Below are 24686 nucleotides of genomic sequence, written 5' to 3' on the forward strand. Positions count from 1 at the left end.
CCATAGGCATTATACTAGCACAGGTACATCTACCCAAGCTGGGGATCCCACCTCCCAGGTACTGTGTCCAGACTCCACACTCGCCTCATTCAGATCTCTCCTACAAACTCACTTCCACAGCATCAGCTACAAAAAATAGTGCTTGTACTCCAACCCAGTCACAAAACCTCACCCCAGCTGAGCCACTAAAGTAGAGCTGCAACGTGTCTGGGTGCTGTAAAAATAAGATAGCAACAGATGGGCTCATGCGTCCAGAACAAACCTAACAGGACAGAGAGAACTTTGATACGGATGAAATAAAAGACAACATGTGACTGATGCTACAGGTGCCCATTCACAGAACCACCTCCCTGTGAAAAGGAACGATACTTGGGGGTTTCACCTGTAGACTCAAGTGTATGTTACCTAGTTTGATTTCACAGCGCTCTCCTGTCCATTCCTCAGTGCAAAAACAGATTCCATCTCCGTGCAGTCCTTCATTACACATCCCATTCTCTGTGCACTTACACTCTGCAAAGCGACAGACAGGAAGACAAGAACACACCTGTAAGTTGATCCACCTTGAGAAGGAAATGTAGCACTGGAAGGGGGATTTTGGCATATGGCTACATGAGGGCTCTGTATAGGCCTGGACTTTTAGAATTGTGCGTGCAGAATTTTGCACAGGCAATTACCACAAGGCTGTACAATTGTAAAACTGCAGCCAGGAACTCCCTCTGCTTGTGCTGGTGTCCATGACCTCTCCCCCAACACCCATCTGTGCTAGGTCCAGGGCATTGACTAGTGATGGACCAACCAAACGTTGCTTAACCTTCTCCTGGAGGGCTCCCTTCCTCTCTCTGCTCTGTAGCCCTCTGGCAAATGCCCTTAGCTTCCTTTTTCCTCCCCTTGGCGGCTTGTGTCACTTACTTAAAATCCCCAGGTCAGTGAATCCCTTTGAAACTTTCTCCCCTGCTTATGAGTCCCACACACTGAATGCCTAACCTAGGGAAGGTGTCTAGGTTTCATGCTTCTTAACCTGGTCTTGTCTTCCTCTTGGCCTGACACAACACATCAGAACATGTCACAATGCAGCAGCGTGATATAGCACTGACCCCGAAAGAGAAATGCCTCACAAGCCCATCCAATTCAGGACACATGGCAGCTCTAATTAGGAGCCTGTCTGATTAGAGGCCCAGTCACACCTCACAGCACATGCTTAACTCTCACTGACATGGATGGAGCTGCTTAACTGCACCAAGTGGGGAAGAGAGAGCGTCTTACACCTAAAGGCCTCAGCATCAGTGAATTATAATATTGAAGCAAGTGTACTGGGAAATACCCAACTCAGCCTGGCCTTGAACTGCCTCATGTACACGTCACAGCCCAGCCTTTTACACCTCAGGAAAAATGGCAGCCAATGTTATTCAACTGGCTTGATGACAGAGTCCTGCAGAGAAGGATTAAGAAAGGGTGCAGCTTCCCCACCACAGTAGCTATAATTTGATATGATGTTAAAATTGACAGCACACTATGAGCCCAGAGTTTCTGTGGGGTTTTCCTGACCCCTTCAATATTCCACTTGGAGCACAATGCATTACAGACCAAACAGTAGTCATTGCTATCCAAACTGCTCCTCTAACCCCAAGTCTATCATCCCCAATCAGGTCAAAGGAACTAATCCCATCCTCGGCAGTCTGGTCAGAGTATTGCATGGACCAATGCGATGCGCACACACATCACTGTCATTTATGGTTATCTGTTTATGTGTCTGTACCTTGGCAGCCCGGCCCGTATCTGCCTGGCGCGCACAGTTCACAAGCCGTCCCAATGAAAGCCTCGGTGCAGTTGCATCGTCCTGACCCATTGATCCTATCATCACAAGTACCACGGTTACTGCAGGGAGCCTCCAGCCCTCCTGGGCAGACTGAAAACACAGAGCCTCGATAAGTTACCCAAACCGGAGACCAGGCGAGAAAAGGTTCCTGCTTTTCCTGGAGGCGGGGAAAACTACTCATTAACCAAGTTTTTATTGGTAAAGAGAGTGAATTTGGTGGGTTTACTGGATAGAGCTAGCGTTCCCAGTCTACACCCCAGACTCACCATCACTGCTTTGGTGTCCCAGCATCCACTGGGCCTCACCTCACCCTACCCTTGGGATGGATTCCTCAGGGGTTGCCTCAGGTGCTCCTACCAAAGTCCTGGTGAGGTGCATGGAAGGGATGTTCCCACAGACGCTAATGCCCGGCGAAATGTCTATGGGAATAACCCCTCGCCATGACTTTCATACAAAAATGATATCAGATCTCGTTTCACTACTGCATGTCTCCTGACACTCCTAACTTGCTTTATATAAAGAAAAGGAACCGACTGCAGCAGCACTATTGGTTGGGGAAACACAGGAAGACAGCACTGCATTGTCACCATAAGATTATCTTTGCAACATAAGGGCTAGAAAGAAAAAACTGCACACACAGAAATACACATGACAAAAATGTGACAGCCACCAGCCTTCATGGTGACCCTTCAAAGGAGCTTCTATGAGTAGGCACCACCATCTGGCTAAGAGAGGACACCTTATTGTGACAAGAGAAAAGAATTCCTTTGTGCCGGGGTGGGCGCAGCGGTGCAGATTTCTCACCATGACAGTCTCTTCCATAGTGGTTTGCACAGCACTGTGGTACCCAGCTGGTGGAGAAACAGACCCTCTTGCACCCTTTTGTCAGGGACCTCCGAAGAGAATGCCAGCGATTGCCGTTATCAAACATTGACGGGTACCAATGAGATCTTGATAACAGATAGTTGCGGTGTGAAAAATAAGAGAATCTGGAAAATGGATTTTCGTAATAAAAGCAAGGCTGGGTTTTGCCCTGTGGGGAAAATGACAACAATGGGTCAAAACCATCAACATCCTGAGTTTTGTCCCAACTAGCTACTTCCCCACCCTTTAAAGGGAGAAACTTCTCCAAGAACATTAGTAAAATTGTTACAATACGACTAAAAACCAACTCACATACTGGAGAGAGGCGCTACCCATATTCCTTTTTCTGTATAATCATCTTACAAATGGTGGGAAGAGATGAAAGACAGAGAAGATGGGGGGCAGGTGGAGGTGGAAATCCGTGTTTGCAGACTATCGGGCAGGCGGTGATACATGACAATGCAGAAAATGAATTTGTCTTGGAACAATCAATGGTCAAGCTGTCAAGTGAAAACTTGTTGCCTCACCAGGATCAGAGTGCCCAGGCTGGCATGAGCATAGGCACAAGTCTATATCAAGTCTATAGCCTACTGCTGCGCCTTACCAATAATGTCAGATTTAAGTAGCTCTGAGGTGGAAGCCAGCAGCTAGCCAGTGTACAGCATGTGTAACTCCGTTGTTCAGTGTATGTTCTCTGTCTCCCTTTGGGCATCATGCACGGGGGGGGGGGGGGGGGCTTGGCAGGTGCCAGCCAGGGGCGTCAGTACTTTAGTTCAAGCTGTATAGCCTCATGCTCTTAACTCAGGGTGTCCCACGTTCAATCCCCAGTGATGACCAAAATGACAGTCATTACATGCACTACATGATGGATGGCTCTTGGCATATGGCCAAGCTTCCAGGGAAAATTCTTATAAAAAGTGTCCCAAGCAGCAAGGATCCTGGGTTTTAGGCTTAAATCACAGTACCCTGGTTCTGGTCCTTGGAAGGATGAATTGCTCTTTTATTTCCATACCAACGTTTAAACGGCTAACCCAGCAATAAAAGAGCCTTTGCTGTTTGGACCCAGCACTCCTGGCTGACACCAAAGCAGCAGGAAGATTGCTGGACTCTACAAGAAACAGCCAAAAAATCCAACGGTCATTTAGGTGCTTGAGGGAAAACGTACGGCTATGTTAGCAGATGGCCCCACTCCCATAGCAACTCAGCACCTCCCCACATCACTGCAAGGTAGGGAATGATCCCCATTGCGCAGGTGGGGAACTGAGGCACAAGGATTAAGTGACTTGTTCAGGGTAACACAGGGAGTCTGTGGCAGAGAAGGAAATGGAAGCCAGGTCTCCTAAACCCCAGCCCAGTGCCCTGACCAGGAGCCCATTCTCCCTTCTACACTCCTGCTAATGGGCACTGCACGGGAAATGCCTCCCTTCCCCCCGCACTTTGCAACCTGCCCACCTAAGCTCTTAATTAAAAACCAGCGCCCTCTACAAACCACAGAGCTGTCTGGACAGTTATTGGAGATGAGTGTCCTGTCAATGGAAGCAAGAGATACAGCACAACCACAGGCACTGAGTGGGCAGGTGTCAGGCATAGGTAGCTGTTCCCAGATCTGCCAGTGCACCTCATTCCAGCCTGGACGCAAATCCCTGCCATTCTGGACCCGGGACACCACACGGCTCTGCCAACCTAATCCCAGGGACCCTCAATCCTGACCTGCAGCAGAGCTAGTCCAGTTTTCTGCCACCCTTGACTGAGAACTACGTAAAACTGCATGCTGATGGAACGTAACTAGGTACCAGAATGAAAAGAGTGACGTATTGATGGCTTTGTTTTGCCTTGTACACTTATACCCACATCAGATTGTGAACCCAGAAGTAAAAGACTGGTGTTGTCACTCACTTCTCCACCAAGGCACCATGTAGCCCTCTGCCCCAAACTTTGGGGGTCATTTTTGCAGCCACATTTGCTGATTCATGCACCTGAGTTACTGTGAGTGGGTAGCTGAAAAACTAAGAGGCAACCAATCCCAGAGGATGGCATGTGCGCCATGCTCTGAATACAGGGTTGCATTAACACCATGTGCAGCGCGACCTAGAGTTCTGCAGCTGCTGGGGCTGAACTTGAATGGTTCAAAGCCTACAGTGTAAACAAGAAGTGAGAGACACTAGCCAAGAACAGATAGCATGGCTGTGCTTGATTTAGGTGTCAATCCTGTAAATGACTCTGCACTGGCAGACCTTTGGGGGCCATGCAGAGTCACATGGGGCTCAGGGATCCCAACCCCGGTGGTTATTTATTTGAATGCTGTTAAAGTACTGTAATAAGCCATAGACAGTAATTTACAAGCAGTGACTGACTCAGTAAGTTTATAGAACTGCACACTTTACCCGTTGAACTGATCCAGCGGGACAGGAAGGCTCGAAACCACAAACACCACAGCTCTCAACTGAACCCTGAGCGGGGAGGAGAAAAAACACACATCTCACTTTCTCTGTCCATTACAGACCTGCTTGCAACACGAGGTGGTGAGCCCACCCTGCCCGACATCCAAGCCTGTTAATAATCCTGATTTGCTTTCAGAGGCTGCAGCGCATTGTAGCACTACACAGACTGCACATCTGAATGGGTGTTGGGCACTTTATTATTTACCAGAGCCTAAGCACTCACCCTAAGCTCAACGGAGAGGAAATCATCACAGCGGGACCCCAGGTTCGGGGGCTCCAACAGCTGATCAATGCCATAGGCAATGCCCCCATCAAACTCCATGTGCCTCTGGACAATCTTGGCATTGCCATTGTCCACCAAGAGCTCCCCCTGCAAGGAAGGAAGAGAACGATTGGCTCAGATCTAAAGCATCTGCCAGGTCTTATAAGCAGTGCAGAGAGGCTGAAATGCAGCTCCCAGCTCGCACAAAGCACAGGCACTCAGGGCTTTTTGTGGGGAACCAAGCCAGGTGCAATTCATTCCCTAATGTGGGCAGGCTGCCCCTCCGCAAGGTGTTAAATCCCTGGAAGTGCTGATCCTCCGTGTTGGTCTATTTGGGCCCTGCCTGTGGTCCACCAGAGATGGACACATTGCCGGGCCACTCTACCCATTCCCACAGTGCCTGTGCAAATCCACCCTGGGGCTTAAGTTTGGAGAGCCTCGCACAGATCTGTATGGAATTCATCCTCAACGATTAAATCCCACATTCCACGCACATGCTCTGTCCTGAGCATTTGGGATGGGGCGGGGGGTGGGAGGGTGGGAGAGAAGCGGGCATAAAATTTTAATTGCTAAGTAAAAAAAAACAACCATCACTTTCTCAGACCTAGAGCACATGTAATGTATTAGGGTCCAATCGACCTCCCGAAGTAGGCAACCGAAAGAATCCCACTGGCCTGCAGGACTTTAAACAAGAATTTTTTTTCTTGCACTTACATTTGTTCCTCAGATGGGAGATTCTGTGCATCTACCGCAATTAAACACCCTGTGTGAGAGTATGATTGCACCCATTTTGAGTAATGGGAAGCAGACACAGAGTGTGGTTAAGAGATCTGATCATGGCTACACACAGCAAGTCGGCGGCAGAGCCAAGATTAAGAGGAAGTAAAAAAATGTATTTTATTTTCTACAAAAAATATTAATTGAAAATATTCATAGATTTTTGGGAGGTTTCAGCTGTTGAAAAACAACCATCAATTTTTCTATAAAAACTTGAAAAAAATTGATGAAAATGGATATTTTCTTGCAAAATTTCCATTTTGACAAAAACACATTTTTGGTTGAGAAAAAATGTTGACAATTTTTTTTGACTGGAGCTAATTAAGAGCCAGAATCGTTGGCTCCCGGTTCCTCTTGTCTAATTATTACGCCCCTTGCCTTTGAAAAACAATGTGTCGATAAATGCTTCCCATAAGCCCAAAAGAGGCGAAACCCAGCAGTGAAACTTTTACAAGAGCTGGAAAAACGTACTCATCAGAAACCAAGATCCCAAAGATTCATAGACTTTAAGGCCAGAAAAGATCATTCTATCATCTATTCTGAGCTCGTGTACACAGAGGCTAGATCGCCTGTTGCTGACTAAATCATGCCTTCCAGAAAGCATCCAGTATTGATCTGGGGACATCAGGGGATGGAGAATTCATCGTTCCCCTTGTGAGTTTGTTGCAGTGATTAATTATCCTCACTATTACAAAACTGTGCCTTATATCTAATTTAAATAGGTCTGGCTTCAGTGTCCAGCCGCTGGTTCTTGTTATGCCTTTCCCTAACGAGATTAAAAGCTCTTTAGTGCTCATATTTTTCTCCCCATGGAGACAGTTATACACTGTAATCAAGTCAACTCTATGACTTCCTGTGCGTAAACTAAACAGATTGAGTTCTTTAGGTCTCCCAGTGCAAGGCATTTTCTTCAGTCCTTGGATCATTTTTGTTGCTCTTCTCTGCACCTTCTCTAATTTTTCAACATTCTTTACAAAATATGGACACCAGAACTGGATGCAGTAGGCCAGCATCCGTCTTGCCAATGCCAAATACAGAGGAAAAAAGTCATCTCCCTATTCCAGCTTGCTACTCTCCTGTTTATACATCCAAGTATGCCACAGCATCACACTGGGGGCTCATGTTGAGTTGTTTGTCCGCTATGAACCCCCAACCCTTGTCAGAGTCACTGCTTTCCAGGATCCAGTCTGCCATTCTATAGGTATGGCCTGCATTCCTTAGTCCTAGATTTATGACCTTACATTTGGCTGTATTAAAATGCATTTTATTTAAATGGGCCCAAGCTTACTAAGTGATCCAATTCACTCTGTATATGACTGTGTCATCAGCATTATTTACCACCTCACCAGTCGTGTCATCTGCACAGGTTATCAGCAGTGATACTTCACTCATGAAAACATTCAGTAGCATTAGGCCTAGTTCTGATCCTTGTTGAACTCTACTAGGAAGACCCCCATTTGATGATTCCCCATTGAGCTGCCCCTGAGCCAGGTGCATTGGCTGCTGCAGAAGTCACAGAGGTCATGGAAAGTCACTGAATACATGACCTCTGTGACAAACTCGCAGTCTAATTAATGGGGTCATCCTGCTTGCCCTTTCGAATATTAGCAAAACATTAGCATCCTTCCAATCTTCTGTAATTTCTTTGGTATTCCAAGATTCATTAAAAATTAACATCAATGGGCCAGAGATCTCTACAGTCAACTCTTTTAGGATTCTAAGGTGCAAGTTATCCCAGCCTTCTGATTTAAAAATGTTTATTGCTAGTAGATGCTGTTTAACATCCTCCTTAGATCCTAACAGACTCAACAGTGCTTCACCCTCACATTATATGACTACTTTATTCTGCTTCTTTCCAAATACAAAAGAGAAATATTAATTGAACACTTTTTGCTTTTTCTGTGTCATTAACAATTTTACCCTCTTTATCGAGTAATCAGCCTATACTATAATTAGGTTTTTTTTATTCCTAATATACTTAAACTCCTTCTTATTCTCCTTGGCTCTGCCAGCCATGGATTTTTCCTTAATATCTTTAGCTTCCCTTTTACAAATTTTCTATACTTCACAACTTCTAATTTATACTAATTGTTATCTAAGTCACCTTTTTTCCATTTGTTTTATATATTTTTTTATTTCTAACTGCTGCCTTCATTTCCCCACTAACCCAAGCTGCACTTTTAACCAAAATTGTCTTCTTTCTTGATCGAGCAATTGTGGCTTTTTGGCCCTCTCTTATTAAAGCACTCCCTATTTTCATTTACATTTTTCTGTCTACATTTAGCTCACCATTACCTGTTCTGTATAAAACAGCATTAACTCTCCAAGGTTTTTGAAACATCTGCTTAATAAAAAATATCCCTTCTGCTACCCCTAGTACATTGCAGTTGCTTGAGCACACACACATGCACTGTACACTGTACACAATCTCTACTCACCATTCAATTACAACCCACATGAATAACTGTGTGGGTCTTTGCTTCCCTCTAGTGGCTAAGCTAGGTAAAGAGCTTTATAAGTGTGTTACTGTCTACCAGTCAGAAGAAGTGATCCTTTAGCTCAGAAAGTTGACACTCATGCTTTTAGATGAGGAGAACCCAAGTTCAATTCTTGCAGGTGACCCTTTCTGTAGGAGCAGTCACAACTCAACTGCTTCTATATATCATTTCCACAAAAATATAAAACCAAGATTCTGTTACTTACGACATTGCTTTTGCTGCAGCTGAATGAGATGGTGGATCCATGCATGGTCCTTACAGAAGCAATGTGTGGCAGGTTACCAGCTACAACCTGAAGACAGATAGAAGAAACATGAGGGATGAGGGCAGGCAAACTAAAGATTTATATGTGTGTCAGAAAAGATTCCCCTTTGAAAACACAATTCCAGCCACTACCCTGAGCAGAGCATTATGAAAACACAGGTGCATATGGATAGAATAATAATACCTAGCTCTTATACCTAATTGTCAACAGTAGATCTCAAATTACTTTACAATGGGGAAACTGAGGCACAGAGGTGAAGTCATTTGCCCAAGGTCACCCAACAGGCCACCAACCCACTGGCAGAGCTGGGAATAGAATGCAGGTCCTCTGAGTCCCAGTCCAGTGCTCTAGCCACTAAGCAAACTGATTCCCTGCTGGATCTACTTAAATATTATTGGTTTGGATTTGGACCCTTCAGTGGTTAGTAAGTGGCTCACAAACCAGCCCTCATTTCCTTCAGCTGTATTTGTTATCCTGAAGTATTTGGTCAAATAGCTCAGAGGAATAATTTTCACACTACAGGCTGTTTGCAAACCTCACTTTGCCTATTTGTGTCATGACTGTTTATGACTTTGATGCCAAAGTCACACGGGATTTGTTTCTGCTACCTGGCTGGATGACACACATTTTTAAAAACAGGGGAACTTTTTTCGGGGGAGGGAGAAGGGGGGAGGGTATGAATCCATGCAGCTTTTAGGATTCACAGGCATTTTCCTGGCCAGTGAGGAATGAGGTCACTCATTGTGATGAACTGAATTCGGCACCTTCTAAATGAAAATGTGTGTGAATACCCTAGTCCGGGTCTCTCTTTCCTATAGAGGAGCCTGTGCTTCTTTTGAGATGTTCAGCCTATGCAGGCTGGCTTACACCTGGTGGGACCTCTCAGAGCTGCTTTTGAGCTGGGAATTAACCCTTGTTATCCCAGGCTATTGGCTTGTTTGGCAGGAACTCCTCCTAGGGACCCCTGAGTGGGTTTCAGAGTCCCCTCCCAGGGGTGCCAAAATACCTGTGCCTCCCATCACACTGACAAGGCAATCAGTGATGCACTATCTAGACCATGATAAGTACTTGGCTGATTTAAAAAGAAATTCAGGTGGCTTGAGCCTTTTACCTTTGTGTCCCTAATCATGTGCATTTTGAGATAGGCTGCCAGCTTGTCCCTGTGGTCTTTACTGTACAACCACGTTTGCATCTTCTCAGGCAGGGCATTAAATACAGCATCAGTAGGCCACAGCATGGTGAAGGGTCTGTGAGCAGAGTTGTTAACCAGGGACAGCAGTTCTGCTTCCTGTCCAGAGACACAAGACAACATGGAAACAACAAATACATGCTGTGTGTGCATGAAGGAGCCACATAGCCCAGAACTAGACAGTATTCCTAGAGAATTCAAACCATTTACCCTCAGTAGTTTGCTGTAGATTTTGTAGCCATATGCTTCTGCCACCTCAGTGATGCTTTGCTAGAAAAATAATAAAAATTAAACAAAACCATTACAAAACGTGAGAACTTGTTTCACTTACTAGAGTTCCTAATAAATGAGCAAATTCAGGCAATTCTCAGAGCCAAGAGTTTGCATTTGCTGACTCTGAGCAGTGCTATGACAGGCTGATTGAACAAGGCGGCTGTTAATTTTTGCCCTGGAGCAGTGATTTAATATAGGTAAATACAGTGGGTCTGAGTAACTCATTCTACCCATTTGGGCAGACACTGGGACAGGTCAATATTAACTCCCATAATTCTAGATGAGAGAGTCTCCTAGTTCTTAAGAGAATGTCTGCATTTCAAAAGTAATTGCCCGGGCATTACCTTACACAGGGTGCCATGTCTGAACATAATATGGCCCAGAACGCCATGGGTTACTAAAGTGATACATAAAGAGTGTTCCCCCAGCATGATAGCAAATACTAAATGCAGATCCCTGAGTTAGCTGATGGACAAAGCTGACTGAATCATCCCTGGTGTAACTCCATTAACTTCAGTGCCATTACACCAGGCTTGACTTTGGCCCAATGTGTTAGAATTTGGTAACAAAGGGACTGCTCTGCCAACCAATGGCGACATGACTTTTTGACTGCTCCTCTCTGACATACTGTATGGAGAGCTGGATGTTTAAAACCAGCAATGTAGGACATTAAAGCCCAGTGAAGACCGTCCCAAGTATGCAAGAGAGGCTTTAGTTAACCTGCTTTGAGTCAGACAGTGTGATCTTTACCTAGTGATGTAAAAGGCAATCTGGGCACACCTTTACCTGTCAGGTTTGTCCTATCACCGGCCTGCATGGATAGATCCTAGCTTCCTCACCCCCCACATGCACCATGAGCACAGCTGGCTCCACAATGTAACCTCTTTATGCTTAAACCACCCCATGTGCTACTGATAAATGGAATTCCTAGAGTACAGTAACCTTGTGCCTAAGAAATATGTAGCAGTGTTACGCATTCGCTACACTACCATTCATTCTGGGGTTGGGGAAAACTCTTAGGGTGATGATCACTCATTAAAATGGTATTGTTTCACACGTACCTGCGCTAAACGGGAAGAAACGTTCTGACTCTGCAAATCAGCTGGGATTAAAATCTTGTCAATGATATGGATCACCCCATTCTTGCCAACAATGTCACTGGTGATGATCGTTGCTTCCTCATTTAGATGCACACTATTCTGCGGAAGAAGGGACACAATACAGTGAATGCAGATTTCCAGTGAGATGTGACCTCCCCCTATAGACCACGCTATAGCTCATCTGCAGAATGCTTTGGGATCCTTCTAGATGAAAGGTGCTAGCTCACAGGTATTTTTAGTAAAAGTCATGGACAGGTCATGGGCAATAAACAAAAATTCACAGCCTGTGACCTGTCCATGACTTTTACTAAAAAAACCTGTGATTAAATCTTGGGGGAGGGAGGGGGGAGGGCGCTGGGCAGGAGAACCAGGGGCCACCACTGCCCAGAGCCATGGACTGCGGCTACTCTAGCTGCCCCTGGACCGCTGCTGGGGGCCAGCGGAGCAGCGGCTGGTGTAGCTGTCCCAGGGCCTACCTGAGCAGCTGGCCCCAGGGTCAGCCACACTGGCCCCTGTAGAAGTCACAGAGGTCATGGAAAGTCACAGAATCCATGACAGACACGGAGCCCTAATCATGACGGACAACTACCTCTTTCACCACAATCCTTATTTTGTGTCCTGACAAAGCTGTGATGGACTCGTGCGTCTCCAGTTCGCTGGCCAGCAGTTTCCGACAACTCACTATGTGATAGCGAAGCAAATCTTTGATGAGGCTTTTGTTCGTCCATTCACTGAACTGAAAGGAGGAAATTGGAAATATGACAGACTATCATGTCATGACATTTCTGGAAGTGATTAATTGAGCCAATGACTAAAATGACAGAGAATATTATGAGTTTTTTGCTCTACCAACCCTTAACCATCATTCCTTGCTGAAAGCCAAGTCCCGATCCAAAACACGTAAAATGGATTACAGGTAGCTGAATTATGGGGTTATATTCCAAAGAGGCTCCAAGTGACTTCAGATGATGGGAGTGAGCGGAAAGTTCAAGTCACTGGCTCAAGGAGAAAAAGCAACTTTGGCCCCAAACTGTCAGCATCCAGGATTGGCCACATTCTGAACAGAGTGGGGGGGCCAAACCAAAACCCCAGGCTTACTTTGAGGAGATCCAGATCTGGGTTTTTCACAGGTCCCTTTCCCTGAAATGGACTAGAACCCCAATGTCTGAACATCCCTGACCTTTGGGACCATTTGTTTCTGAACTTCGAGGCTTGTGGACAGGGCCCCATGTCCACCCCACTGCAGTGCAGCAGAATGCAAATTAAACAGAAACAAACCAAAACCAACCCAACAAAAAGAACCAATAAAGGGGTTTATTGAAAGAAATACGAAAACAAATACCATGGGATATTAAATTCCATTTATTTTCCTGTGCCCCAAAATTTTTGCAGGTCTGGAGATATTTGTATTAACAATGCAGAACTGCACAGTACCAGTTGTCAGGGTGAAGCTGAAGGTTTGGCACCTGCTGGACATTTTGATTGTCCTTGTTAGGTTTCAGAATTAGCACTCTTGGACATGAAAGGGGATGCAGTTCACCACCCTCAGAGCTATCGCTCCATGCTGTCTGCAGATTCAAGTAGACATCAGTGTCTCTGTTTATACACAGCTCACGTTTTTAAAGGTTTTCTTGGTAACCACAAAAGCTAGAAAATTAATTAATTTTTCAATGAAAACTTATATTCTGGAACACAAAAATGAAGTGAGGGGTGGATTCCTCTACCCCAGAATTGGGGTCATGTGTAGTTCTAAAGCTAGTGGTATTGTGATGCCAGAACAGGAGAGAATCCAGCCTGGCTGGCAAGATGGTTAGTGCACCTCCTAGTGGAGGGTTCTGTTATAGCAGAGGCCACATTACAAGCATACTATTGGCTTGAATAGGAGCACAGACTGAGGAAGAACTCAATGAGCACCTCGGGATTTGAATACAGTTAAAAAGTTGGGGTGTTTTTGACCCCTTGAGTCAACTAAATAGAATCTAAGGAAACAGAAGTTTGTCTGAGAGGAAATCACAGCCTGACCACACCAAATAACTGACAAAGCTAGGGAGTCAGAGAAGGGGACCGAAAGGAGAGACTGCTTACCGTTGTACTGTTTTGTATTAAATCCGCATGTGGAACAAAGATGGTGAAAGGCCCCTCTCCACTTAACTCCTTGATTTTGAAGGCCTAAAGCACAGAGTGAGCACCAGGAACAAAAACAAAGCAAAACAGAAACCAAACACAATTCTCATTAGCTGGAGCTTTTCAGGAAAACACCTGGCAATTTTTATATTTTTAGACAATAATTACTGTTTGCCACCAACCAGTAACTGCTTAAAGAACTCGGATGCTGCTTCGCTTCTCAGGAGCTCCTAAAATAAATCAGAACAGCTAATGTTAATGGTGAGTTTCTCTATAAATCTCTTGGGGTTTGATGCAAAGAAAACCCTTCCCATCAGCTCGCTAAACTGACCTTGCCACTGACCTCCAGGGTGCACTCTCTACCCCATAGAGACTCAGGTCCTTTGACTACACTTGTTTTTCTAGTATTTCCCACCCTTGCTACAGCCAGGGTTTTGATAAGGGTTAGACAACACAGTGGTTAAAATGCTGGTAGACAACCTGCACTGGGACCCACTCTGCGTTAGCCTGTTTGTGCCAGCAGCATGGATATCTCCAACTACAGCGACCAAGTGACACACAAGACTTAAGTAGGGCACATTGTCCCATCATAACAACTATAATTAATACTAGGCGTTAACACGGCACACGTGTAAAGAGCTCTTCCCCCATAGATCTAATATAGGCACCACTGTTGAAACAGAGAGGCTCAGTGACTTGCCCAAAGTCACACAATGAGTCGGGGCAGAGCTGGGAACAGAACCCAGGCCTCTCTGACATCCAGTCTGGTGACATGCTCCTTGACTGTGTTGAGCCCCTACCCTTCGCACTAGTGATGCTCTCCCAGTTCCACCAGCCCAAAGAACCAGATGTCACTCCTGAAAAACACTCTTTATTTGTCCCCTGAACACATTGGTGCTGGAAGTCACCACCCATGGAACCCCCAAGTGCCACTTTCACAGAGACACTTTTCAGAGTGCAGCTGCATTTCATTGCTGTCTTCCTGGGCACGGTTCCTCTTGTTTCAGCTTTCTCCTGGTTAGTAGGGACGCCTGGCCAGGATTAAATGCATTTCTAACCTTTCTGGGTCTTTCATACATTTCCCAGTCCCTCAGCTGAATTTTCAAATGTTTCCAGATCACAAGAGTTCAGTATCCTGCTTATTTCCTGGTGTGCTGCTTCAGAAGAGGAAGTAGTTCACCCAGACTAGTGCCCGTTCAAACACAATCCTAACTGAATGCACTTTACCTACCTGATACACACTGCCTCTGCAAGTGAACCCATCTCCAACTTGGCCCCAACCACAGGAGCAGTTTCGAGTCCCAGGTCCAGTGTACTTGCAGACACCAAATCGACTACAGCCTCCATTATTCTGACAGGAAAAATAAGAGCATCCCAATTAGTCGCACAGCTAGTGGTCTGAAAGTTATCTACCAGTTAGCAGTGGAACGACCACTTCTTCATGCCTGCTCCTGACTCAAGGTAACCTCTGACATTGTGTTTTGCCCCCTAGTGCCATGCACTCCTGTTGAAAAAGACGGTTACTCACCTTTGTAACTGTTGTTCTTCGAGATGTGTTGCTCATATCGATTCCAATTAGGTGTGTGCGCGCCGCGTGCACGATCGTCGGAGACATTTTCTACTCTAGCAACACCCGGTGGGTCGGCTGTGGAGCCCCCTGGAGTGGTGCCTTCATGGCACTGGATATATACCCCAGCCGACCCAGCACCCCCTCAGTTCCTTCTTGCCGGCTACTCCGACAGTGGGGAAAGGGGGCGGGTTTGGAATGGATATGAGCAACACATCTCGAAGAACAACAGTTACAAAGGTGAGTAACCGTCTTTTCTTCTTCGAGTGCTTGCTCATATCGATTCCAATTAGGTGACTCCCAAGCCTTACCTAGGTGGTGGGGTCGGAGTGAGACATTGCTGTGTGCAAAACCACTGATCCGAATGCAGCATCGTCTCTGGATTGCTGTACCAGCGCATAGTGCGCGGCGAATGTGTGGACTGACGACCAAACTGCAGCTCTACAAATGTCCTGGATCGGGACTTGAGCCAGGAAGGCAGTCGAGGAGGCCTGGGCCCTCGTGGAGTGAGTGGTGAGGCGCGGCGTCGGGACGCCGGCCAGGTCGTAGCAAGCACGAATACAGGACGTGATCCAAGAGGACAGGCACTGTGAGGAGACCAGTGAGCCTTTCATCCGGTCGGCCTCTGCAACGAAGAGTTGTGTCGTCTTCCTAAACGGCTTTGTACGGTCAATATAGAAAGCCAGGGCCCTGTGTATGTCCAAGGAATGCAAACGCTGGTCTTGGCGAGTAGCGTGTGGCTTAGGATGGAAGGCCGGGAGAAATATATCCTGGTTCACGTGAAAAGGTGAGACTACCTTGGGAAGAAAGGCAGGGTGGGGGCGAAGCTGCACCTTGTCCTTATGGAAAACAGTATATGGGGGCTCGGATGTAAGCGCCCTGAGTTCAGAAACGCGCCTTGCTGAGGTGATGGCTACAAGGAAGGCTGTCTTCCAGGGTAGGTACAGGAGTGAACAGGTAGCCAATGGCTCGAACAGAGGCCCTGTGAGCTTGGAGAGAACCAGGTTGAGATCCCACGTCGGAACAGGCTGGCGTTGCTGTGGGTACAGTCGGTCTAAGCCCTTGAGGAATCTAATGACCATTGGGTTAGAGAAGACCGAGGAAGCGAGTTCTCCTGGGTGGAACGCCGAAATAGTGGCCAGGTGAACCCTGATTGAAGATATCGCCAAGCCCTGCTGTTTTAGGGATAGGAGATATTCAAGTATAAGAGGAATAGGCACCTGCAAGGGGGGCGTGGCTCGCTGCTCGCACCAACAGGAGAACCGTTTCCACTTGGCTAAGTAAGTGGTCCGTGTAGAGGGCTTTCTACTTCCCAGCAGAATCTGTTGGACGGAATGTGAGCATTGCCGCTCTGTCCGATTCAGCCATGGAGCATCCATGCTGTGAGGTGGAGCGATTGCAGGTCGGGGTAACATAGTTGGCCGTGGTCCTGAGAGATGAGATCTGGACACAAGGGAAGTGTGATCGGTGTTTGAACGGATAGCTCCAAGAGTGTGGTGTACCAGTGCTGCCTGGCCAAGCTGGAGCGACTAGAATTACCCATGCTTGGTCTCTGTGTAGCTTGAGCAGTACCCTGTGGACCAGTGGAAGTGAAGGGAAAGCGCAGAACAGGTGGTCTTTCCAGGTTAGAAGGAACGCGTCCAACAGAGAGCCCAGAGGTCACCCTTGTAGGGAGCAGAACGCGTGGCACTTCCTGTTGGCTCGAGATGCAAACAGGTCGACCTGGGGAAATCCCCCCCTCTGGAAGACGGAATAGATGATGTCCGGGCGAACTGACCACTCGTGTGTCTGGAAGGACCTGCTGAGACGGTCCGCTAGCGTGTTCTGGACTGCAGGAAGGAATGATGCCATGACATGTATCGAGTGGGTGATGCAGAAGTCCCACAGGCGAATGGCCTCTTGGCATAGAAGCGACGAGCGGGCTTCTCCTTGCTTGTTGATGTAAAACATGGCCGTGGTGTTGTCGGTGAGGACTAACACCCAACGGCCCTGTAGGAGACTGAGAAATGCCTGGCACGCCAGACGCACCGCCATCAGCTCTCGAACATTGATGTGCAGGGCTAGTTGGGGTGCGGTCCACATTCCCTGGGTATGGTGCTCCCCAAAGTGAGCACCCCAACCTAGAGATGAGGCGTCCGTAACCAGGTGCAGGGAGGGTTGAGGGGCGTGGAACGGCACTCCTGCGCAAACCGCCTTGCGGTCCAGCCACCAGGTGAGAGAGGCCAGGACCGAGTTTGGGATCGTGACCACCATGTTTAGGCTGTGTTGACGAGGGCGGTACGTTGACGATATCCAGGCCTGCAGTGGGCGAAGTCGAAGTCTGGCGTGTCTGGTTACATAAGTACAAGAGGCCATGTGACCCAATAGGGCAAGACATGTCCTTATTGTGGTAATTGGAAAGGCCCTGAGCCCTCGAATGATGCTTGTGATGGTATGAAAGCGATTGTCTGGTAGAATAGCTCAGGCCCGTCTGGAGTCTAGGACTGCCCCAATAAATTCTATCCTCTGGGTTGGCTCTAGAGTGGACTTCTCTTTGTTGAGTAGAATGCCCAACTCGTGGAATGTTTGTACTATTATGTGGACGTGAGCTTGAACTTGCTCTCTGGTGCGGTCGCGTACCAGCCAGTCGTCTAAGTACGGGAACACCTGTATCCCTTGTCGACGAAGGTATGCTGCCACAACAGCCATACATTTTGTGAACACTCTCGGAGCCGCGGACAAGCCGAAGGGAAGGACTGCAAATTGGAAATGCACCTTGTTTACCACAAATCGAAGGAAGCGCCTGTGAGGGGGATAGATTGTTATATGAAAATATGCGTCCTTCATGTCGAGGGCGGCGAACCAGTCTCCAGGGATGGGATAATGGTCCCCAATGAGACCATGCGGAACTTCAACTTTACTATGAATTTGTTGAGTCCGCGTAAGTCTAAAATGGTTCGCAGACCCCCTTTTGACTTGGGGATCAGGAAGTAGCGGGAATAAAATCCCCTGCCCCTTAACTCTGGCGGAACTTCCTCTATGGCCCCAATAGAGAGGAGCCCAAAAACCTCCTGTGTAAGGAGATGCTTGTGAGAAGGGTCCCTGAAGAGGGACGGGGAGAGGGAGTGGAAGGGCGGGGAACGAAGAAAATTGGAGAGCGTATCCCCTCTCCACCGTGTGAAGGACCCAACGGTCTGAGGTTATAAGGGACCAAGCACGGTGGAAACGGGAGAGGCGATCCCGAAAGGAGGGACCTGGATCCTGGGTAGTGGCTGGGGTGCCGTCCTCGACCGCACCGTCAAAAGTTTTGCCTGGGGCCTGAAGGTGGCCTAGGCGGCCCCTGGTTCTGACCGGGTTGAGGGCCGGTCGACCTTCGTCTACCACCTCGGCCCCGCCTTCTGGCGAAGTCCTGTCTCGGATGAGGCGGGGAAGGGTAGAACCTTTGAGGCTGGGGCCTAAAGGGTCTGCGCTGGGGCCCTGGGACATGCATCCCCAGGGAGCGCATGATCATTCTCGAGTCCTTGAGGCTCTGCAGCTGAGAGTCCGTCTTCTCCGAGAACAGCCCGTGGCCCTCAAAGGGTAAATCCTGCAGGGTCTGCTGCAGTTCCGGAGGCAAGCCCGAGACCTGGAGCCAGGAGACTCGCCGCATGGCAATACCTGAGGCCAGCGTCCTGGCGGCCGAGTCCGCTATGTTCAAGGAGGCTTGTAAGGAGGTCCTCGCCACCTTCTTACCCTCCTCCACTAAGGCCCCGAACTCTTCCCTTGAGTCCTGGGGAACCAACTCTTTAAATTTCCCCATAGAGTTCCATGAATTAAAGTTGTAGCGGCTCAAGAGTGCCTGCTGGTTTGCCGCTCTGAGTTGCAGCCCTCCCGCTGAATACACCTTACGCCCGAACAAATCAAAGCGCTTAGCGTCCTTCGATTTGGGCGCTGCGGCTTGCTGGCCATGACACGCTCTTGCGTTCACGGATGACACCACTAGTGAATACGGTGGGGGATAAGTACGTAGGTACTCAGTCCTTGGAAGGGACGAAGTACTTCCTTTCCACCCCTCTGGCTGTGGGTGGAATAGAGGCAGGAGTTTGCCATATTATAGTGGCATTAGCCTGAATCATCCGAATCAGAGGTAATGCCACCCTGGATGGGGCATCAGCAGAGAGGATGCTCACCACCGGGTCCTGCACCTCTACTATCTCCTCTGCCTGGAGATCCATATTACGCGCCACCCTACGTAATAGTCCTGGTGGGCACGAAGATCTATCGGGGGTGGGCCTGAGGCTGTTGTGCCCGCCACCGCCTCATCTGGGGAACATGAGGAGGATGCCTCAGGTGGCAAGGGGTCTAATGGAGGGTCCTGCTCTAAGGGTCTCTGAAGCGGAGCATCGCCTGCCCCTGGGTCCAGGGCCTCAGGTGGTGTAGGCACGGAGCCTCCATGCTCCCTGGGGGAGGACGGGAGATGGTGGCCTCTGGGACCCTGGGCTCAGAGCGTGCCAAGCGAGAGGCTGATGGTGGAGCCCCCTGCGTCTGGTGATACGCCCACGGGGTCCAGAACGACCAGTGCGTAGGTCCCTGCGCAGGGTCCTCCGCCACCTCCTGCCAGTGGCCCAAGTCAGCCGCAGCAGCCTGACCCTGAGGAGGGTATGCCGATCTTGAGGGCCCGTTGGAGGAGCGAGACGCTGATCTTGAGGGCCAAGGCGGTGCCGAACGCGTCGGAATCGGCTCAGGATGATATGGTGCTGATCGGTGCCTGTACCCAGGTGATTGGTCCCTGTGCGGTGCCGGTGAGCGGTACCGGGATCGGTGCCGGTGGCCATGTCGGTGCCGAGATCTGGATCTGGACCTAGACGATGACGACCGCGAGTAGACATGGTACTGGGAGCGGCCGATCGAACTGGAGCGGCGCTCGTACCGGTGCCAAGAACTACGTCTTGAATCCGATCGGTACCGATGTTCGTGACGGTGCCGAGACGTAGACCGGTGCCGTGAAGAAGATCTTGGGCGCGAGTACGACCGGTGCCGAGGCGATAGTCGGCGCCGGGACTGCGAGCGGCGTCGGGACCTGCTCCGAGACCTGGAGCGGTGCCATGAGTCCACGTTCTGAGACGGCGGGCGTACCAGGGCAGGCTTGCCCCTGGATTGCACTGTGCGAGGAGCTGACGGTGCCAGTGGTTGGGACGGTGCCAGCTCCGTGAGAGCAATAAGGTCTCTCGCCGTCGCGAAGGTCTCTGGAGTGGACGGAAGACAAGGCTCCACTGCCGACCGAGGTGGTGATCCAGTCCGCACCGGACTCAACGGCCGCGGTGCCGGAGTCGACGGTGTAGCAGACACTTGCTTCTGGCGCTCTAAAGGAGGACGCGGCTCTACCCCTGGCACCGGGGGAGCCGGCGTCTGCAGGGCAGCAGACTCCTGCACCTTGCGGGATTTCTTGTGTCCCAGAGACAGGGAACTGCGCCGAGGGCCCTGTGGCGGGCGCGGTGCCGAAGGAGGCCAGTGCCGTGAGGCCTTGTCCGATTCTGCCCGCGGTGCAGTACCGCTCGGTGCCGCAGGGGCGCTGTGCACCGAGGCACTCAGTGCCGGGGCTGGGAGCACCGAAGGAGGATCCGGGCTAAGTGCCGCCTCCATGAGGAGCTGCCTAAGCCTAAAGTCCTGCTCCTTTTTGGTTCTCGGTCTGAAGGCCTTACAGATCTTGCACTTATCTGTCTGATGGGACTCTCCTAGACACTTCAGACACGAGTCGTGCGGATCACTCGTAGGCATAGGCTTAGCGCAGGACGCGCATGGCTTAAAGCCAGGAGCCTTGGGCATGAGCCCGGCTATGCGCCGGGGGGAAAAGGGGGGAGAACAACCCCCTTAACCCCCGCTAACTATTTACAACTACTAAAAACAAAGATGAATAACTATCTAAAACTATACAACAACTATGACTACATCTATCTACAGAATTAACAGGATAAGCTAGGGAGAGTGGAGAACAGCTATGCCGTGCTCCACAGTTCCAATGACCGTCAGGGGCGGTAAGAAGGAACTGAGGGGGCGCTGGGTCGGCTGGGGTATATATCCAGCGCCATGAAGGCGCCACTCCAGGGGGCTCCACAGCCGACCCACTGGGTGTTGCTAGGGTAGAAAATTTCTCCGACGATCGTGCACGTGGCGCGCGCACACCTAATTGGAATCGATATGAGCAAGCACTCGAAGAACAAGTCAATATTTTATTAGTCTTTTTTCCTCAAGTTTTCTTCAACCAAGCTGGCAAACACTGCTCTGAGACAGATAACTACATCAGGCCCAACAGAGGAAAAGCCATTCAAATAAGACAGCTCCAAAGGATTTAGTGATGAAGAAAAATAATGGTTTACAGTGGCTTTTCAGCTGAAGTAAAGTAATGAAATAGCATAGCAGGTATTTGTTTTAAGTTTTCTACATGGGGCGCTTAGTCGTTGTCATAAACATACAGCTAAGGGTAGCATAAAATCCCTCCTTACCTGTAAAGGGTTAAGAAGTTCAGATAACCTGGTTGGCACCTGACCAAAAGGACCAATAAGGAGAGAAGATACTTTCTCTTTTTTTTGGTTTTGGGTTCCTTTGTTCCCGCGGAGTCAGCAAGGAACCAGGGCAGGAAAACTACATCTCCCTAAGCCATATCTGAACTAAGCATCTAATATTGCAGAAATAGTAAGTACACCTCTACCCCGATATAATGCGACCCGATATAACACAAATTCGGATATAACGCAGTAAAACAGTGCTCCGGGGCTGGGGAGGGGAGAGGCGGGTGGAGCTGCGCACCCCGGTGGATCAAAGCAAGTTCGATATAACACGGTTTCACCTATAACACGGTAAGACTTTTTGGCTCCCGAGGACAGCATTATGTCGAGGTAGAGCTGTAATAGCAAAGAAATGCGTTAGAGTATCTTTTGTTTTAGCTTGTGAATTTTCCCTGTGCTAAGAGGGAGGTTTATCCCTTTTTTTGTAACTTTAAAGTTTTGCCTAGAGGGGAAATCCTCTGTGGTTGGAATCTTTTTGTTACCCTGTAAAGTTATCTTCTAGCCTGATTTTACAGAGGTGATTCTTTTACCTTTTCTTTAATTAAAATTCTTCTTTTAAGAACCTGATTGTTTTTCAGTGTCCTAAAGACCAAGGGGGTTGATCTGTGCTCACTTTGTAACCAATTGGTTAGGATATTATTCTCAAGCCTCCCCAGGAAAGGAGGTGTAGGGGCTCGGGGGGATATCTTGGGGGAGGTAGGGCTCCAAGTGGCCCTCCCTGAACGTTTGTTTAAATCACTTGGTGGTGGCAGCGATACTAAGGGCAAGGAAGGAATTTGTGTCTTGGGGAAGTTTTTAACCTAAGCAGGTAAAAATAAGCTTAGGGGGTCTTTCATGCGGGTCCCCACATCTGTACCCTAGAGTGGGGTGGGAACCCTGAGAGTCGTCTAAGAACAAGACTTGGAAAGCCTAGACTGAATGAAACCGCAGTTCCGCTCGGTTCAGCCCTTCTGCTTTCTGAGGTAGATATATGGAGTACCAGAGAAACAAGGTTGGGGAGGTAATATGGAGTACCATACACTTAACTGTGGGTTGTGTGAGACTAGACTTCTTTCCCAGCCTTCTCTAAAAGCTCAGTCCATATGTTATGTGGAGCCTAAACTCTCCCCTCCCTTGGGTTTGGTTTTATTAAAAAATAAATTAAAAAGAAGTTCAAATGAAACTTTCTCCTGAGGTTTGGCAGCTCCTATGATTCCTCTCTCAGGACTGCTCAGCGCACACACTAGATCAGAGATGAGCAAACTACGGCCCGCAGGCCACATCCGGCTCACGGGACCCTGGAGCTCCTGGCCCAGGAGGCTAGCCCCGGTCCCTCCCCTGCTAGTCCCCCTTCCCTGCAGCCTCAGCTCACTCCGCCGCAATGCTCTGGGCGGCGAGTTCTGACCCAGTGCTCTGTGCTGCACGGCAGTGGTGGTGTGGCTGGCTCCAGCCAGGGGGTGCGGCTGTAGCACCGCCAGCTACTGGTGCTCCAGGCAGCGCGGTAAGGGGGCGGGGAGCGGGGTGGATAGAGGGCAGGGGAGTTTTGGGATGGGTGGGCAGGGGTCAGGGTGGTCAGAGGACAGGGAATAGGGGGGTTGAATGGGGGGAGGGATTCCGGGGGGCAGTCAGGAATGAGAGGAGGGGTTGGATGGGGCGGCGGGGGGCAGTCAGGGGACAGGGAGAAGGGGTGGTTGTATGGGGCAGGGGTCCCCGGGGGGCAGTCAAGAAGGGGGGGGGTTGGATGGGGCAGCGGGGGGCAATCAAGGGCAGCAGTTCCCGGGACAGTCACGGGAGAGGGAGAAGGGGTGGTTGGATGGGGCAGGGATCCCAGGGGGGCTGTCAGGAATGAGAGGAGAGGTTGGCTGGGGCAGTGGGGGGCAATCAAGGGCAGCTGTTCCCGGGACAGTCAGGGGACAAAGAGAAGGGGTGGTTGGATGGGGCAGGGATCCCAGGGGGGCTGTCAGGAATGAGAGGAGGGGTTGGCTGGGGCAGCGGGGGGCAGTCAGGGGCAGGGGCCCCAGGGGGACCACCAGGGAACAGGGGGGGTTTGGATGGGGCAGGAGTCCCCAAGGGGGGGGCAGATAGGGGGTGGGGGCTGGGCCACGACCCCCTCCCCTAACCGGCCCTCCATACTATTTCCAAAACCCGATGCGGCCCTCAGGCCAAAAAGTTTGCCTGCCCCTGCACTAGATCATGTCTCCCCAGTGCCTTTCTGACTTTCCTTATATGTGGCTGGGTTAATGAGCCACCTGCACAGATAATTCAACAAAAGCTCATTTAACCGTCTTCCAGCAGAATCAACACCTGTGTGGAGTGTGTCAGACAAAAACTGCCAGCCTATTATAGAGGATTAGAGCAGAACTAGTTGAACATGAAAGAGGCAAGTTTCTCCACCAATATGTCTCAAACTGACACACAGTTCCACCTCCAGGAGCAAGAAGGGAGCTTGCTCTCTCTGTTGAGGCTGCCAATAAAAGTGCCAGTTTCATGCAAGTTGTGATGCTGTTTGTTTTACTCTGGACCATGGAAACTTACATGTACTAGAAATTGGATCAACATTAGCAACCCATTCCACTGGCCAAGAAGCTTGTCTAGTAGAAAGGAAGCAATGAATCAGAGAAGTGCAGTAGGGCATTAGTGTGCTTAACATGACAAGTTAGCTCATTCTGAACTGCTGCGTGCTGAATAACTTTTGAATAACTCTGCCTATTAATGGTTTGCATGAAGGGAAGCTTAAGGGTTTAGTCCTTTGACAGTAGTAAGAGGAAAATGCAGACAAACCTCACTGCAAAGGTTGATGGGGATACATTGTTTCACACCATCTCCACTGTAGCCAGGAAGACAGTTACAAGCAACCTGTGGAAGGAAAAACAAAACTATTTTGTGGAGCTAAAAACAATAATGAAAATGTACAGTAGTCAAGCAGAACAAAGGGGTGAGAAGAGAGAGAGCATATTTCACCTAATAGTTTAAGGGTGCACTCTGTTCATTCTTTAATAACCAGGTC

The 24686-nt window shown here is 49.0% G+C and overlaps 1 protein-coding gene across 3 annotated transcripts in view; it reads right to left on the reverse strand.

Moving 5' to 3' along the window:
• STAB1 (stabilin 1) overlaps positions 1 to 24686 on the reverse strand; it is a 115486-nt gene that overhangs the window by 13137 nt on the left and 77663 nt on the right. For 2 of the 3 annotated variants that reach the window (XM_054034529.1, XM_054034528.1), the window contains exons 45-57: positions 24461 to 24535; positions 14841 to 14960; positions 13792 to 13839; positions 13571 to 13654; positions 12075 to 12221; positions 11447 to 11584; positions 10035 to 10382; positions 8864 to 8950; positions 5345 to 5491; positions 5065 to 5130; positions 2621 to 2849; positions 1757 to 1906; positions 406 to 510 (exon numbers count right to left, since the gene is read on the reverse strand). In XM_054034529.1, coding sequence (XP_053890504.1) covers positions 406 to 510; positions 1757 to 1906; positions 2621 to 2849; positions 5065 to 5130; positions 5345 to 5491; positions 8864 to 8950; positions 10035 to 10382; positions 11447 to 11584; positions 12075 to 12221; positions 13571 to 13654; positions 13792 to 13839; positions 14841 to 14960; positions 24461 to 24535 — 1744 coding nt within the window. The remainder of the gene's footprint in view (positions 1 to 405; positions 511 to 1756; positions 1907 to 2620; positions 2850 to 5064; positions 5131 to 5344; positions 5492 to 8863; positions 8951 to 10034; positions 10383 to 11446; positions 11585 to 12074; positions 12222 to 13570; positions 13655 to 13791; positions 13840 to 14840; positions 14961 to 24460; positions 24536 to 24686) is intronic. The other variant, XM_054034530.1, reaches the window with a different exon arrangement.

The sequence above is a fragment of the Malaclemys terrapin genome, chromosome 7 (genome assembly GCF_027887155.1).
Source record: "Malaclemys terrapin pileata isolate rMalTer1 chromosome 7, rMalTer1.hap1, whole genome shotgun sequence".
Lineage (NCBI taxonomy): Eukaryota > Metazoa > Chordata > Testudines > Emydidae > Malaclemys > Malaclemys terrapin.